The sequence below is a fragment of the Hippocampus comes genome, unplaced genomic scaffold (assembly GCF_001891065.2).
Source record: "Hippocampus comes isolate QL1 unplaced genomic scaffold, H_comes_QL1_v1.1 scaffold39, whole genome shotgun sequence".
Classification (NCBI taxonomy): domain Eukaryota; kingdom Metazoa; phylum Chordata; class Actinopteri; order Syngnathiformes; family Syngnathidae; genus Hippocampus; species Hippocampus comes.
This window is the reverse complement of record NW_017842054.1, coordinates 3,510,128-3,525,945: the sequence shown is the minus strand read 5'-3', so window position 1 is coordinate 3,525,945 and position 15,818 is coordinate 3,510,128. Positions and strand designations below refer to the sequence as shown.

Sequence of the window (15,818 nt, the reverse complement as noted above, 5' to 3'; positions counted from 1 at the left end):
CCGGCCACTCGGCCCCCCGGCACGCGCCGCATCGCTGCCAGCACTGCGGCATCTACTTCCCCGACAACATCCTCTACACCATCCACATGGGCTGCCACGGTTACGAGAACCCGTTCCAGTGCAACATCTGCGGCCACAAGTGCAGGAGCAAGTACGACTTTGCCTGCCACTTTGCTCGCGGCCAGCACAAGTGACCGCTTTTAAAATGAGTCACTTTGCAGGATCTTTAGTGATTGGTTTCTCTTTTGGTTTTCCTCTTCCCACTGGCTTCGATGTAGCATTTTCGCCTTCCGGGAAGATGTCGGCATTGAGATGGATCCCTTTGCCCACAATGGGCAGAAGAAGTCTGAATTCTATGAAGGAGTCGTAGGGAATTTTATGGCAACACATTTGTAAGTGTACCATTTGCATTTTCAAAATTTGACAAGAATAATGGCATCATTTTATTTGAGGGGTGCGGGGGGGCAAGTTGCAATATTAGGACAAAGTCGAGACCTTTACAAAAATTAAGTCGGAATATAATGGAAGTATATCTGTGCCATAGATTATTATCAGAGTGAAGAAAGTCCAAATCTGAGAGGAAAACATCCAAATTTCATTTTGAAGAAGTTTCAATGTTCCAAAAAAAAAAAAAAGTGATGACTCTTCTCATAATATTGCAACTTTTTTTTTTAATGAAGATTACTACTGACTTTTTTTCGTCTGTGTCCTTAAGTACTCCTTCATACCATTCAAACCATACAACACAAGAATATTTATATATATGTCTAGCTAGAGAGAGAGAGAGAGAGAGCGCGTCGTAGGAGTCTCAAGTCTTCTGAGCTAAACCTCGAAGGTTGCCTGCCTCACACAACATCGCTCCAAGTGACGCGCTGTTGAAATCATGCCAGTATTCCTTTGCAGTGCCTGACATTTTGACTTTTGTGAGTGAAATAGCAAAGAAGAGGTTGACGTATCGCCTTGATTTTTGCCAAAATTCTCCTTCACGAATGCTGCTACGACCCATTTCCAGCGACCAACGTTTTAACTGGTTGCGTCCCGTCGCCCCCCAAACACACTTGGTCAGGGGCCACCAGGAAACGTGACTTCTTTTTTAGTAAGCTAACACACTGAACTTTTTGCCACTTTAAGAACTGTATTCCCTTGGCCTTACAACCTTGGTGAGAAGCGATTGCCAAAATGTATTTGCCCGGTGCTTTTTTTTTTTTTTCCCACCCCTTTTGAATATTTACTGCACATTCTAAGTAGTTGATCTGATGTTCAATGTATGGAAAAAAAACATTTTTAATGAATATTGAGTGCGCGGTAGACTTTTAACATCTTGACCCGTTTTTAAAATGTGAGAAATTATTGCCCGGTGCTTTTTCTTTTTTTTTTTTTTTTTTTTTTTTTTTTTTTTGCTGCAATCGATGATTGCAATCAACCGTGATTATTGCACAAGTTGTTGTATGCGTTGATCTCGCCAGGGTGTCCTACATTAGCAAGATTGTCGGCTGCTGTTGTCCGTTGCCAAGCGATGTGTGTGCAGTGGGGATAAAAAGGAGCGAATGATGCCTTCGGTCGTCACCGTGTTGTCACTTCATGGGTCAACGTTTATGTCGAAAGCCCTTTCATCCTTTGGGGTGCTAATTTGTTGAGGTAAATTATCAGTAAAAGTGTTTTTCTAACAGAGTCGAGTGTCATCTTCTCAGCGCGTAAAGAAAAATCCCAGATTGTCTTTCTTGCGGCTTTTAATCAAAGGTGAGTATGTTTGATTTGCGATTCTGATTTGTAGTACAAGTGTGGATGATCTTGTCAACCGGCGTCCTCCTTTGCGGAGCCCTTTTCCTTTTTGTCAGGGTCTAAGGACAAGAAAAGACAAGCGTGGAGAATGTCGTGACTGCTCGTTTCCTCGGTGTCAAGCTCGAGTGCTACTCACCGAGAAGCTGGATGGGACCCAAGACGAGAATCTGGCTCCTGTGTCTGGCGCCCGCGTCTCTTTTCCTGCGCTTCCTGCCGCTGACGTACGACTGGTACGTGTTATCCACGGGACACCTGCGCGGGGACAACCGGCCGTGAGACAACTGAGCTACGCCTTCGGGTGGCCAACCGGTTGAGCGGAAGAAGAGCAGCACGACAAGTGGGTAATCGCGCAACGACGCGTTTCGCTTTGTTTTCAGGTGTTGTCGTGTTGTCCGTCGCAGGGCACTTTGAGAGCGGGGAAAACGGAGGCTCAGCCAACTCCTGCCCGTGTTTACACAGTTGAAAATGTTGTGATCGAGCTCGCATTATTTTTGGGAGATATCGTGGTGCCGATGAAGATGTGCTGACCTGACATGCCCTGTAACGACCACGTTCCAAAACGCCAGGGGGCAGCATCGCAGGAATTTGAATCATGTTTGACGCCGTCGGCGAAACTTTTCAGTTTTTGGATAGCAGGGGGAAAAAAACAAATGATGACAAAACAATGTGAGATCAAACCCGAAAGATTCTTTCCTCAGCTCCGTATGTGCAAACGCAGACCGCAGATCGTCGTACGAAATTTCATCAAGGTTCATCTTGGTATGTGTTCCTCACATGTGCATGGGTTGGACGGAGAAGACAGATTGCGTATCCATCCACCTATCCATTTTCTGATCCGCTTTATCCCTACAAGGATCGCGGGGTGTGCTGGAGCCTATCCCAGTTGTCTTCGGGCAGTAGGCCGGGGACACCCTGAACCGGTCGCCACCCAATCGCAGGGCACACAGAGATGAACAACCATCCGTGCTCACACTCACACCTCGAGGCAATTTACAGTGCTCAATGCACGCATGCACACAGAGTTTTTCGAATGTGGGAGGAAATCAGAGTACCCGGAGAAAAGCCACGCAGGCACAGGAAGAACAACTCCACACAGGGAGGCCGGAATCGAACCCTGTACCTCTGCACTGTGAGGTCGACGCACTAACCACTCATCCAGCGGGCCACCAGATTGCAAAGTAGCAAAGTAGGGATCTGTTGTGGTGGTTATTTGGTGCCGCTCTTACCCGTTGCGCACCAGGAAGTAGGTTGTCGTGTGGAAGTCATCGGAGGATGGGGAGGCCACGCAGGTATCGAGGAAAATATCCAGATAGTTGGCCATACTGCTCCTCAGGTCCACCTGGACGTAGAGGTCCTGGTTGAGAGAAACCTTGTATGGGAATTCCGTCACCTGGTGGAGGAGAGCATCAAGGCAGCCGTTAGATAGCCTGTCAGGCGTCGACCTTTCCGTCAAAAGTTTTTATGCCTTATAGTAGAAGCTGCTGCTGGTGTAGAAGTCCATGGAGGTGTTGAACGTCCCCGTGCCAGTGATGCTGGTGTTGTCGTGATTCTGCGCCAGGTACATAATCTGCGCCGCCGCGTATCGATCCATCCGACACACCACCTCGATTTTTAAGTTGGCCTTGCGAGTGATGTCTCCGTAGCTCGACGTGTAGCCGCGCAGCGTGTTGGTGTACACCACCTTGCCGTTCTCAAACTGAAACATTCAATTGTATGTTTTTGGTGGCGCTTTGTCAGTGGTCACTCTTCTTCCGGAACTACCATCTACCTTTCGACTGGTGCCGCATCGATTGACGGGGAAGTTGAAGACCACCTTCTCTTGAAAAACTTCGGGTCTACAGTACTGATCCTTGAGGTAGAGATTGTGGCCGTCGTAGCCCAACGAGTTCAGGTACTTCCGCCCAATCACAATGTTCATGTCATCCGAGGAGCAGTTGACTTGACCTGGTAAAAGACCACGTTGCTTGACTGGGTAACGAGATGAATACATCAAAATGACACATTTCCCCACCTGCGGCCCCCCCAAATAAAAACGCAAGAACTGCAGTAGCCCATAAGGCTCAAAAAGAAGAACTCGCATCCAAGCCACTCCGCGATCACACATGACTTTTTATAGCTGTCGCATTTGATGATGGCAAAAAAAAAAATGTACCCGAGTCCTGGGGCAGAGCGCTTGTGAACTCTGCACGGAATCCTCTCCCGACCACCGAACCGTCGCTCCGGAAAACCACGGTCATGTGGTTGGAGGTCGAGTAGAAAAAATTGAAGCTGTCGTTGTTGTTGTTGTTGTCGTTGCACACTTTTCCCAAGTATGGCGAGTTGACGGATGGACCATCGTAGATTGAAACGTAGTCACAGCTGCAGCAGCTCTGCAATCTGCCCACAAGTAAAATCAATTCAGGCAAAACTTTGAGGACTATTTTCACGTTGTTGTCTCCCGTCCAATCATGAACTCCATTGTTTGAATCATATCCTCTACAACAAAAATCACTAACTAAGGGTAGAGATGATATGGTCTCAAATTGCAGTGATTGAACCCCAAAACCTACCCAAAGTCTAATCCTGCAACGTAACCTCAATGAATCCTACCTCGAAACCCCATCCCCGTCCACTCCGCGCCAATCCAAGGTCGAGCCACCAAAAACGTAAGCCTGACTTGACTGAAACCATGAAACAACCCCAAATCTCTACTTTAATCCTCACTCCACACTGCTAAAGACTAATTAAATTATACCCAAACCCACACATGATCCCAAACCCTCCCTGAGCCCAACCCCGATGCTACGCAAACGTCAACCTCCACAAATCGGAGCCCTGACACTTCTCAAAGCCCAAAACAAAATTGAAACCTACCCTAAGCCTTCTCAATTGTAACAGTGACCCTTTTCAAACCCAAAAGATAGCTCTACCCCGAACACGATCTCTATTCAAATGTTAGCATGCGCTAGCTCTAATAAGAGCGCTCGGCATCATACTACAATCCCTGCCAGTCCGGATTACAGTTTGCGATCCAAGTAGTCGGTGGTAGTTGAGTTCGAATAATTTTTGACTCTCTTTGCTCTGAAATAGAATCCAAAATTCTTCACGTACTGCAGGTATGAGAATTCCAGCAAGACCCTTTGGTTGAGCAAAGATCTGAGGTGCCACACGCAGTAGGCGTTGTTGTGGTAGTCATCGGGGTGCCTGGGACTGGAGAAGGCACCTGAGCCAAACATGGAACCTCCGCAAGGCCCCTCTGAAGATCGGGGCATTTATGACCATGAGGCTTGTTATGTTCACTTGATGGTGACGTTCATGCAGAAGACCCTACCTGTGGTTGGCATGGCACTTGTGGAGGAGCAGTGGGCTGTTTCACAAACACACACGGAAGTCAGCACTTTTTTTTTTTCATGCTCGGGGGGTGTCATTCAGGGACATCATGCTCACCGTAGTAGTCAGGGCAACAGTTGCCATAGTACTGGCAGGAATTGGAGCAGGAACAGCTTCCCATGTTCCTGCCACAGTTGTAGCGACAGGATGGCATACCTGGCCGATACAATGGGAAGAATGTCACAAAATTACAAGAAGGACCTCGCTTTAGCGACTGATTTTGCCCAAATATGGCAATGAAGTACCTGTGGTCCACGGCTGTGATGTCCCCGCGTGGCAGTAATCTGAAAAAAGAGTTTTGACACAGCTCACGAGGGACTGCGGGATCGCGGTGAGGGGAAAAAAAATCTGCTTTAGGCACATAAACTTACAGTTGAAGTCTCTGCAGCAGTTGCCGTAGTACTGGCACGAGCTGGAGCAGGAACAGCTTCCCATGTGACTGCCGCAGTTGTAGCGACACGAGGCCTGGGCTGAAGTAATCCCAGCATTTTAGTTCCCGTTCGTCTCAAAAGCTTGGATTTTGTGGGGTGACTTTCTCGAATGACTTTTTGTGTACCTGTGGTCTGTGGTTGCGGAGTCGTGTTCCTGCAGTAATCTGAGAGAAAGAATGGTTTGACACATTTTTGTCAGGGACGACACCACTGGGGATGTCCCGCAGCCTATCCTGGTACTCACAGGTGTAGTCTCGGCAGCAGTTGCCGTAGTACTGGCACGAGCTGGAGCAGGAACAGCTTCCCATGTGACTGCCACAGCTGTAGCGGCACGAGGCCTGGGCTGAAGGAATCGCAACCGTTTAGTTCACCTTGAAATCTTTTTGGTTGGTTTTTGGGTACCTGTGGTCTGTGGTTGCGGAGTCGTGTTACTGCAGTAATCTGAGAGAAAGAATGGGTTTTAACACCACCACTGAGTTTGTCACGCAGCTTTGCTTGGTACTCACAGTTGTAGTCTCGGCAGCAGTTGCCGTAGTACCGGCACGAGTTGGAGCAGGAACAGCTTCCCACGTTCCAGCCACAGTTGTAGCGACACGAGGCCTGGGCTGAAGGAATCGCAATCTTTTAGTTCATCTTGAAATCTTGGATTTTGTCGGACGATTTTCTAAGTGACTTTTTGTGTACCTGTGGTCCGTGGTTGCGGAGTCGTGTTACTGCAGTAATCTGAGAGAAAAAATGGTTTTAACAACACTACTGGGGATGTGCCGCAGCCTATCCTGGTACTCACAGTTGTAGTCTCGGCAGCAGTTGCCGTAGTACTGGCACGAGCTGGAGCAGGAACAGCTTCCCATGTGACTGCCACAGCTGTAGCGGCACGAGGCCTGAGCTGCTCAAAGAAATATTTTACAAAGTTGAATCAACAAATGGCAAAACCTGAATTGCTGAGTTGGGTGACAACATGACTGACATATATCAGGTGGACCCGAACTGAACAGAACAGGGTCGCGGATGAGCTGGAGCCTTTCCCAGCTGACTTTCAGTCAGAGGCGGGGGGAGACCCTCAATTGCTCACCAAGAGGCTCATTCAGACAAACCGACATTCACACTCAACTTAGTCTTCAGTGAGAACCCAACATGCTTGTTTTTAAACTGTGGTAGGAGGAGAACATACAAATACTCCCTTGTGGGCGGGCCAGAACCAATATTGGAGCTTCATCAGTCTGAGGTAGACGTGATAAATGCCACATTCTTCTTGTGGCCAGTCATTGTGAACATCGCCTCCACTACTGGCTCAAAAACCAAAAAACAAAAACACTTCCACCTTGATGCCTTTCAGTGACTCTTCCAGTCCCTCTATCTCTGTTGCAACAAGCTAGTGACACCGCCTCTCTCAGAGAGCATCCAGTTTGAAGCCGCTGTCATCTTGGCATTCTGATGTCAGGATGTGTCAAACGTCCTAACTTTTGCAAATAAAAGTGGTGTGTACCTGCTGTCGTGTACAGTCGGCCGTCACTGAGGTCCCCATCGCCTGATTATGAAAGACCAAAACCAAATAAGCATCGCATCCGTCAGACGAAACTTTGCCAGAGTCACCATTTGCGGAGGACCGACGCCAGCAATACCTCGCACGCCGTGCAGGATGACGACGCTGCAAACAACCAAGAGGGTCCGCATGGTGACTTCACCTTCCAAACCTGCCCCACCAGAACCGCAGGACAGTTTATATCATAAGCCAAGCACCTCCTTTCGCCAGCCATAAATGATCCAAGTGTCCCGTGGTGTTTGTTCCACATGTAAAAACACACCCTCGTTTGTTTGAAGCTCTTTGCTCGTCTGCTTGAACGGCTTTTGGGGAAGTGCAATTCATCACACGCAGGATACGTCAACTCTGACACGTTAATGGTGAGCGATTGTCCCACGCTCTCGCTGCTGCGCTGTTATTGTTATTAGAAGAGCAGGAAAACATTTTCCCACGTGTGTTTGGGAGATTTTATCATGGTCCAAAATGTGACCAATGTTGAATTTGGCGTGAATATGAGCGCTCATTACCAAAAGAGCACCTGACCTTCCTGGTGGTGGCAATGGCGTGCTTTGGGGCTTTTTTTTGGGGTTGGGGGGGGTCAGCTTGAACTGGGCCATTAGAAAAGTTGCAATGAATTCCGACCAGTTCCAAATAGCAGCTGGTGTTAGACGCAAAACCTTCAAGCTTCTGCTAGAAAGCCCCCCCCAAAAAGGGAACGCCTACTAGAACGTTTCAGGTGAGATTGAGTGCGATTGGTGATTTCTGCACTTGTGTAGCCACATTATGTCAGTGGTTCATTTTTACTTACCCTTGCAAAAATAAGTTTTATTTTTAATTCAGTTGTACAGCGTGGTCACATTCATGGAAAAAAGTTTGTGTGTCTTTTTTCTTTTTTTTTTTTTTTTTTTTTAATAAACCAACACCAAAACCAGGCACTTGGACAGGGGTGTGTAGACTTTTATATCTCCTTTATGCCGTACGTGTTTTCATATTTAATATTGATTATTATGTTATAATATTTAAATATTTGCTTTTTGGATCATTTACAAGGAAGAAGAACAAAACAATGAGCGAAGTTGGCATTTGATCACGGAAAACATCCTCAATATTCCTCATCGTGTTTCATCTTCAATATTTTTTATCTTTACGGTCAGAAACGGATGAAGCGCTTATTTTGTGAACGCTCCTCCGCCCTACTTTTATAGTATGCGATTGTATGCCGTAGTTTTAAATGACCGCTAAAAATAATAATTGTCCACAAAGCCCAAATATTAATGAGCAAACATCGTTTCACTTGAAGGAAAGTTATTCGTTTATGGGGCCTCGGCAGCTGCAATTTATTCTTGAGGCTGTTTGACCATAAAAGGATGTCATCATACTCGGCATGATAGCTTCCATTTATGATGAGAAAATATCATCTGCGTGTGTGTGTGTGTGTGTGTGTGTGTGTGTGTGTGTAAAGGATTTTTCAGATTGCCCTCATGGATGTCGGCCTTTTCGTACACGGATACGAAGGCCTTATAAAGGAACATTTGCAAAGTGTTTGCTCTCTTCTCACGACAACAGAGGAGAGGCGATGTTTTTTTTTTTATCATCGTTCGCATGCGTTTGTAATTTGCAGTCTTTAATTCATCTTGTTTGTCCTCATTAGGTTTCGTGGCTATCTGAAGACTATTTCCGCTGACTCGGCAAGATCAGCGGTACACTCGGACCTGGTTGACACTCAATCGAACAACTTTTTACACCTGCATACGCGACTCTGCCATTTTAAATTGAACAAAATACGTGCCGGCCAGGGTTAAAATAGTTTGAGATTTTCATATTTTCATTATAGTTATTTTTTTCCTCCATTTGGAATTTTTTTTATTTATTTATTTTTTAATCATTTAATTGTCATTTTTAGACATTTTAGAGCAGCTTTCATGTTTGTTAATACTTTTTAAAAAATGCTTAGTTTCAGTTTAGTTTTTATTTGTTTTGGTATCAGTTTTATTGTTTTTTTTCTTTTTTTTTTTTTTAAGTACAAAAAATATTCGTCAAGTGCAAGAAAAAAGACTGGGTCATAAAGTGAACTTTGACCTTCCTTCTTCTGTGTGGACGTACAGCAAAATAAATATATCTGAAAGGACCAAAAAAAGATGAAAAGAAAGGACATTTTTTCGATAATTCTAGTTATCTAAATGTAAGATATCGTTGCAGTTTGTTTTTATTTTTTCAAAAGAAATTTAGATTTTATTTTATTTCACGAACAAAAAAAAAGGTTTTCCAATTTTATTTTTTTTCCATTTATTTTTGTTAACTCTAATAATCTTGGTCAAAACTAAATAAATATATATTTTTTAAAAAAATCAAGTGCCCATGTGGGCAGGGGCCGCCAGCTGCCAATTCCTCTCATAAGACGTCAATCATCCAATCCGGCAAAGAACAACAAACACCGGCAGAAGACATTGTTCTCGCATTGCTCCAGTCGCTCCACATTTGGCCCGTTGAATTGGTACTTTTCCGTTTCCTTCCAGCTGAGTGATTCATGTTTGTCTTTCAGTCCTGTTTACTGGTTCGGGAACACCATTTGCACGTCACCGCTTCACATCTGTGCGACGTTTTGCTGAATGGACCCTTCTCCCTTTGCCCTTCCTATTGTGAACGAGGCCTTCGGGCCCCTTTTCAGGATGCACTTACATCATCAAGTCAACAAGTCAGAGGGAGGGAGAACGGGGGGCCGTGGTGGGGGCGGCCGGGGGTCTCTGTCCTTGCCGAAATGGATCCGTGAGTCAGCCAAGGGGTGTTAATCAGTAACCAGCACGGGTGGTCTGCTTTAAAGTCAGAGGGGCAGAACAGCTGCAGCTTCATTCAGCGGCAGCCTGCGCACGCACGGTAAGAGACTTCTTCGCCGGCTCCTCGCTTTCCCCATCGAGATGTTTGTCTTCGGCTTGCGCGGAGAGGGCGATCGGCATGTTTCTGGAAAGTTAGCAGCAGAGCATATCTGTCCAAAAAAAAAGACGTTTTAACGTGATGTTGTCATGAAGTCACAGGGTGGGGGGGTTGACGAGTGGGCGTCAAAGTGCATTGATCAGGAACCAAGGCCATGTTCTGCGGTCCATCCGCACGAATGTTGTTTGCTTAGCTCACACACTCAACAGGGTAAAGTCCTCCTTTTACGTGCGCGAAATAACGTTGCCTCAATTGCTTTTTTGCAGATATTCACCCCAAAAACATCAGGGGATGCATTTTTGGGGGGTGGGGGGGGGTGAATCAGAATTTATTTTTGAAGGAGTTCTGTCTGCGACACAAACTCAAACCTTGCCAAAATTTCTAACCTTCACTATTTGAGTACATTTACCTCATTTATAAAGTACATATAAAATGCACCCCTCACACCACCCCCCCAAAAAATCTAGAATTGAATTTTTGTTGCTTTTTATTTATTTATTGTATATATTAGATCGAGATATGGTGCCGAGCAGTCATTGTCAAAGTGACCCCTGTTACCGAGGGCGATGCCTGCGCTCGTTCAGCCTGCAGCAGCACAAAGAAGGATCCATCCGTCACCGCCGCGTCTCCTTGTTTTCGCTGTTGCCGCCGGTTAATGGCGCGGCAGGCTGAAAACCAGATCCAGCCAGATGTCGCCTGGTTGGGATCTTCCGTCGAAAAGAAGGAACACCCGAATGTTTGTCAATCTCGCTCGTACAAATTGGTCAGAAACGACATTTGAATGTGAAGAACAGGTGTCGGAAACGTGTACACTTGTGCAGTGATGAAGTACAGCGGTGCCTTGCCTTAACTCTTTCATTTGTTCCGTGCTGCCATCTGCTTAAAAGCTTTTTCGTTGGAGCAAAGTCTCGAGTATAAATAAGAATATCGCTCTTCTTGGGTCCAAAGAACTATGTTGAAGTGAGGGGGAGGAGCTTCGTTTAGTCAGCTGCTTTGCCGCCTCCTTGTGGCTTCTGTAGGAAATGACAAATCTTCACCGCGACTTGCAGAGTTTTGCTTTTTGCGGCAGGGCTCGATCCCGAGGAATCGAGTCCAACTTTGGATTCGGACTTTTCCCACTTCCCATCTTTGGGCCGGCGTTTTCATGCAGCTCTCCTGTGTTCTCTCCCGTAAGAATTCCGAAGTCGACCACAAACAAAATGCAAAGTCTCCGCCCGCCTCTCGTGGTCCTGCTGCTGTGGTGCTGCGTCCCCGGGGGCCGGGGCAACCGCGTCTACATCCACCCCTTCCACCTCTTCGCCGCCGACAACGTCAGTTGCGAGACCCTGCAGACCCAGCCGGCCCAGCGCCTGCAGACCCTTCCCGTGGAGCGCCTGGACATGGCGGTCCTGACCCCGGACCCCCGGAATGCTTCGGGGGAGGACACTCAAAAGCAGAACGTCACGCAGAGGACGGCGGTGCTGGCCGAGCTCCTGAACTCGTTGGGATTGAGGATGTACCAGGCGCTCAGCAGCAAACGACCGGGCGCCAACACGCTGCTGTCTCCCGTCAACACGTACGGATCCCTGGTCACCTTCTACCTGGGGGCCTCCAAGAAGACGGCCAGCTCCTTCCAGGTTTGGACCTCCCAAGGGCGGATTTAGTGTAGTCAGGGGGTTCTCCGACTTTTTGGGTCCAGGGACCCATTTGCGGTGGAGAGGTTGTTTTAAGGATCAATTTTGATCAGTGTCAGCTATGACCTTTTTAAATCAGTTGATCTCTCTCTATAGCACGGTGTCAAAGTCCAGGCCCGGGGGCCGGATCTGGCCCACCACACCATTTTATGTGGCCTCGCGAAAGCAAGTCAATCATGTCAAGTTCCATGATGCTTGCTAAAGTCTGAACCAAAATTTCAAATTGTCATATGTCATCCATAATAACGGTCATTAGTCTTGAATTCTGATTGCAAAACTAGTTATTGATCAATTTGTTGTGCGCTGCGTATGTCATATGTGGACGGGATTAAACATTTATATGGTTTCCCAAAATTCATAACGGCCCTCCAAGGCAAACCGTAACTACAATGTGACCTGCGACAAAAACGAGTTTGACACCACTGCTCTATAGTTATGTACGTACGGTACATGTATATGTAGCCCGAGTGGACACAAAATACGAGGCCGTGTCTTTCCAGCCACATTGTCGGCGGAAGTAGAGAAAAACAATACGTGGACTAATTGATCCCTTCTTTCCTTCCAGCTTCTCCTGGGCCTGAGCAGTGGCACCGACCGAGACGACTGCGTGTCGCTGGTGGACGGCCACAAGGTCCTGAAGACCCTGCACAGCATCAACTCCCTGGTGGACGACGCACCCAAAGACGAGATCACCACCAAAGTGTGGCTCTTCACGCTGCCGCACGTTTACTTGTCCGCCGACGTTGTTCAAGGCACCCGGGACTTCTCGGACTCGTCCTTCATCCGCGGCGCGGACTTCGCCCAGCCCGAACTCATAAACACTTTTGTGGACAAGACGTCTGACGGGAAAGTGAAAGATGCCTTCCAAGACGTGGACGCCGACTCCAACCTTCTCTTTGTTTCGTTCTTCAACTTCCGAGGTTTGTCACTCGCTTGTCTTTTTTTAATACAGTGATTTGACTGACAAAAGTTTTTGCAGTAAGAAAAACAACACTGTCGTACTTTATAAAAAACAGAGTACAGTAGACTCTTCTCCATCGCGGGTTCCGGATTTGCCAGTTATTTGGCATGTTTTTTTCTCTTGTGCAGTTATAAAACTGTTTTGTTTTTTGTTTTGTTTTTTTTGGGGGGGGCGGACGTTTACAACAATTACAACGATAGAGATATGAATTACAGGCAGATCATATGACTGTTTTGAACTACTTTGTCCAAGTGTATTCATTGAACTGAACAGAGAGAAAAATCGGCATTCGGCCGATGGGGTCTGTGTCAAGTATAAAAATTTGATTTGAACCGTACGACCAATCCCATCTGTTTGTCCAGGCAACTGGAAGACGGCCTTCCGACCGGACAAGACGTCTTTGCAAGAGTTTTATGTGGACGAAACCACCACAGTGATGACTCCAATGATGACCCACACGGGCTTGTATCACTACTTGAATGATAAGGTACCGAAATACCTCGGGTGCTCTTTTGACCCAGAAAGGCTTTACGTTAGGTCTTTACGTTCCTCTTCTGGCTCGTGAGCCACCACCACGAATTGCTGACAACCCAAATACGTCATCTGTGTGTGTGTGTGTGTGTGTGTGTGTGTGTGTGTGTGTGTGTGTGTGTGTGTGTGTGTGTGTGTGTGTGTGTGTGCACGCGTGTGCGCTTTTGGTAGGCGAGGAAGTGCACGGTGGTGAAACTGTCGCTCAGTCAGCGCTCCTACATGTTGTTGGTGCTGCCACACGAGGGCGCCAAACTACACGACATTGAAGCCAAACTGCGCACTGAGGTCATGTCATCGTGGAGCAACAGCCTCCAGGAGGGGTCAGTCAGTCCCCCACTCCGTCCGTCCGTCCATCTATTGAGCTATCCATTTTTCTGTCAATCAATAAATAAGATGAATGCTAGCTCATTGAATGAAATGGAAACATGTCCAGTTAGTTCAATGACGCGTTCAAGTCGCAGAAAATGACATGAAAAGGGCTCTGCACGGTACTGATCGTCATGCTCCCACGCAGGTTGCTGGAGCTGTCGCTGCCAAAGTTCTCACTGTCTCGTGCCAACGACCTCCGCGAACTGTTGCGCAACATGGATGCGGAAGTGGAGGACAAACTGTTGGGCTCGCAGGCCCAATTCAGCCAACTGGCCAACACTGACCGGTTCACCATTAACAAGGTAAGTCGAGGGACTGAGGCTTGACTGAGGCGGCCTCATGCGTAACGCATGATTTCATGTGGTCCGCGAAAGCAAATCATGTGTCACCTTGCTAAAATGTGAACTTGTCACGTGTAATAAATAACGTTGAGATTGTGCAATAATTTTGCCATCCTGTTTTCACTCACTTGAACAATAATTGAACAAACTATTATAATTGACGTATTTGAAAACTAGTCATCATTTGGTGTGTACAAGTCATCATTTTTTTGGTTTCACTGCCATAACGGCCTTCCGAGGGAAATTGGCCAGCGACTAAAATGAGTTTGACACCCCTGCCCTAACTCAGTTCAATGTAGTTATTTGGCACCAGGATGCCACAAGATGGCAGCAAAGCCCTACATTTGGCTAAATGTAATTCCTCAACGCGCCCTTGCCACGAAGGTTTTTGCCCTGCAAATTATTATTGCACCTTGCTGTTGTCTAATTTTTTTAAACCCCAAGTAAAGCACTTTACAGGAAATACCTTCGTGATATTCAGTCATTCTTACACGCTTGATAATCCTTCCAAGCTAAATGTTGACAAGCTGTGGCGTTGTCTTGCAGGCGGTCAACAAAGTGTCGCTGGAGATGTCGGAGGAAGGCGCAGCGGCCCAGGACAAGGCGCAGGAGACGGGCGTGGCCCTCAAGGTGGCGCTCAACCGGCCCTTCTTCTTCTCGGTGGTGGAGGGAGAGTCCAGCGCCATCCTCTTGCTGGGCAAAATCACCAACCCCACCCTGTGAAACGCACCAGATCAAGCAGCCGCAGCGGCGGCAGGATTGATGAAAACGAAGACTTCTTTTCTCCCTCCCTTTTTAACTTCAATCTTTTTGTCTTTTATATCACAGCAAATTGCTGGACAGTATTTTGCGGTCGGGTTCTTCCACTTCCTTGTATAGTCTAACTAAAAATTGTATTTTTATTTGATGGACACAATAAAATGTCTGTTCCCTCAACGATGCCAAAACCTGCTCGTTCTCTATTTAAAACAAAGATACAGGTAATATTTTTAAAACACTAAAAAAGATGTGGCGCCCCGGTGGTTGGCTTGTTAGCACGCGGGCCTCTCAGCGCAGAAGTGCAGGGTTCCATTCCGGCTCCGGCCTTCCTGTGTCGAGTTTGTATCTTTTCCTCGTGCCTGTGTGGGTTTTCTCCGGGTACTCCGTTTTCCTCCCACATTCCAAAAACATGCTATGGTTAGAAATTTTGGTTTGAAGCGAAGAAACAGGAAGCAGACGTCAAGTCTTAATTTCGACTTTATTGAAAAAGTTCAATCTCTTGATCAATCAGGCAATGAAATACTGTAATAATAATAATAACAATAATAATAATAATAAAAAAACGTCACTGTAAGGCACAGTGTACATTGTGTGTGGTACTTCGTCATCCAATCAGAAGCGCAAAAAGCCCGACGTCACTCGGAATCTCTCTCGACTACACAAGTACACTAAGAGATACACTCGGCGCCTGCACGCTCGCAGCCGCTCACATTTTGGTCCGCCACAAACACCAAAATGTCCTTTTATGACACCTTTTTTTTTTTTTTTTGCCTTCATTTTGGTCCACTTGGCAGAAGCTCCGACCGAGGAAAACAACAAGATGTTGACAACGGAATGTTTGCTTGTGGGTTCAACACGCCCACACAACTCAACGCGGTGTTGAGGGCGGCTTCAAGGGCCACACTGGATTGATACATTTTGATCAGGTTGATGGGATTTACTTGAGGTGGGTGTTTGTGCCCACCAACGCATGGGGTATACGGTTAGGTGCCACTCTTTTGAAACGGCCTCCAAACTGTGCACTTGTTCACGACAGCGCCTGAATGGAAATGATGACAGACACTCCGGTTTCTTTTCCCCACTGGAAACGATTTCAGCGACCAATTAGGGCGCCGTTGGCGCGACTATTTTGGTTAGCAACATAGCTCA

At 46.8% G+C, this 15,818-nt stretch overlaps 3 protein-coding genes across 9 annotated transcripts in view; 2 read left to right on the top strand and 1 right to left on the bottom strand.

Moving 5' to 3' along the window:
* LOC109509996 (zinc finger protein Pegasus-like) overlaps positions 1 to 1,286 on the top strand; it is a 4,183-nt gene extending 2,897 nt beyond the window's left edge. Inside the window, exon 6 of the mRNA XM_019859968.1 lies at positions 4 to 1,286. Within this exon, the coding sequence (XP_019715527.1) occupies positions 4 to 194 (191 nt within the window). The 3' untranslated portion in view covers positions 195 to 1,286. The remainder of the gene's footprint in view (positions 1 to 3) is intronic.
* Positions 1,287 to 1,712: 426 nt separating this feature from the next.
* On the bottom strand, positions 1,713 to 7,495 carry cuzd1.1 (CUB and zona pellucida-like domains 1, tandem duplicate 1). Of its 7 annotated transcripts, XM_019860404.1 has the most exons (19): positions 7,205 to 7,477; positions 7,069 to 7,110; positions 6,370 to 6,468; positions 6,267 to 6,305; positions 6,089 to 6,187; positions 5,985 to 6,023; positions 5,827 to 5,925; positions 5,708 to 5,746; positions 5,523 to 5,621; positions 5,397 to 5,435; positions 5,209 to 5,307; positions 5,093 to 5,128; positions 4,873 to 5,017; positions 3,935 to 4,158; positions 3,551 to 3,726; positions 3,248 to 3,478; positions 3,009 to 3,172; positions 1,919 to 2,034; positions 1,713 to 1,841 (listed from the first exon to the last, which is right to left on the bottom strand). In XM_019860404.1, exons 1-19 carry the CDS (start codon positions 7,254 to 7,256, stop codon positions 1,795 to 1,797), a joined length of 1,884 nt encoding a protein of 627 aa, XP_019715963.1. In that variant the 5' UTR covers positions 7,257 to 7,477; the 3' UTR covers positions 1,713 to 1,794. The 7 variants fall into 7 exon arrangements, with proteins under 7 accessions (XP_019715963.1, XP_019715967.1, XP_019715966.1 ...); XM_019860408.1 differs by lacking the exons at positions 6,089 to 6,187; positions 6,267 to 6,305 and having other exon boundaries at positions 7,205 to 7,492; XM_019860407.1 differs by lacking the exons at positions 5,985 to 6,023; positions 6,089 to 6,187 and having other exon boundaries at positions 7,205 to 7,489.
* Positions 7,496 to 9,851: 2,356 nt separating this feature from the next.
* Positions 9,852 to 14,847, top strand: agt (angiotensinogen). Its single transcript, XM_019860421.1, has 7 exons — positions 9,852 to 9,978; positions 11,210 to 11,651; positions 12,274 to 12,628; positions 13,032 to 13,156; positions 13,372 to 13,520; positions 13,715 to 13,871; positions 14,457 to 14,847. The coding sequence occupies exons 2-7, from the start codon at positions 11,235 to 11,237 to the stop codon at positions 14,631 to 14,633; spliced, it is 1,380 nt and encodes a 459-aa protein (XP_019715980.1). The 5' UTR covers positions 9,852 to 9,978; positions 11,210 to 11,234; the 3' UTR covers positions 14,634 to 14,847.
* Positions 14,848 to 15,818: the final 971 nt, after the last annotated feature.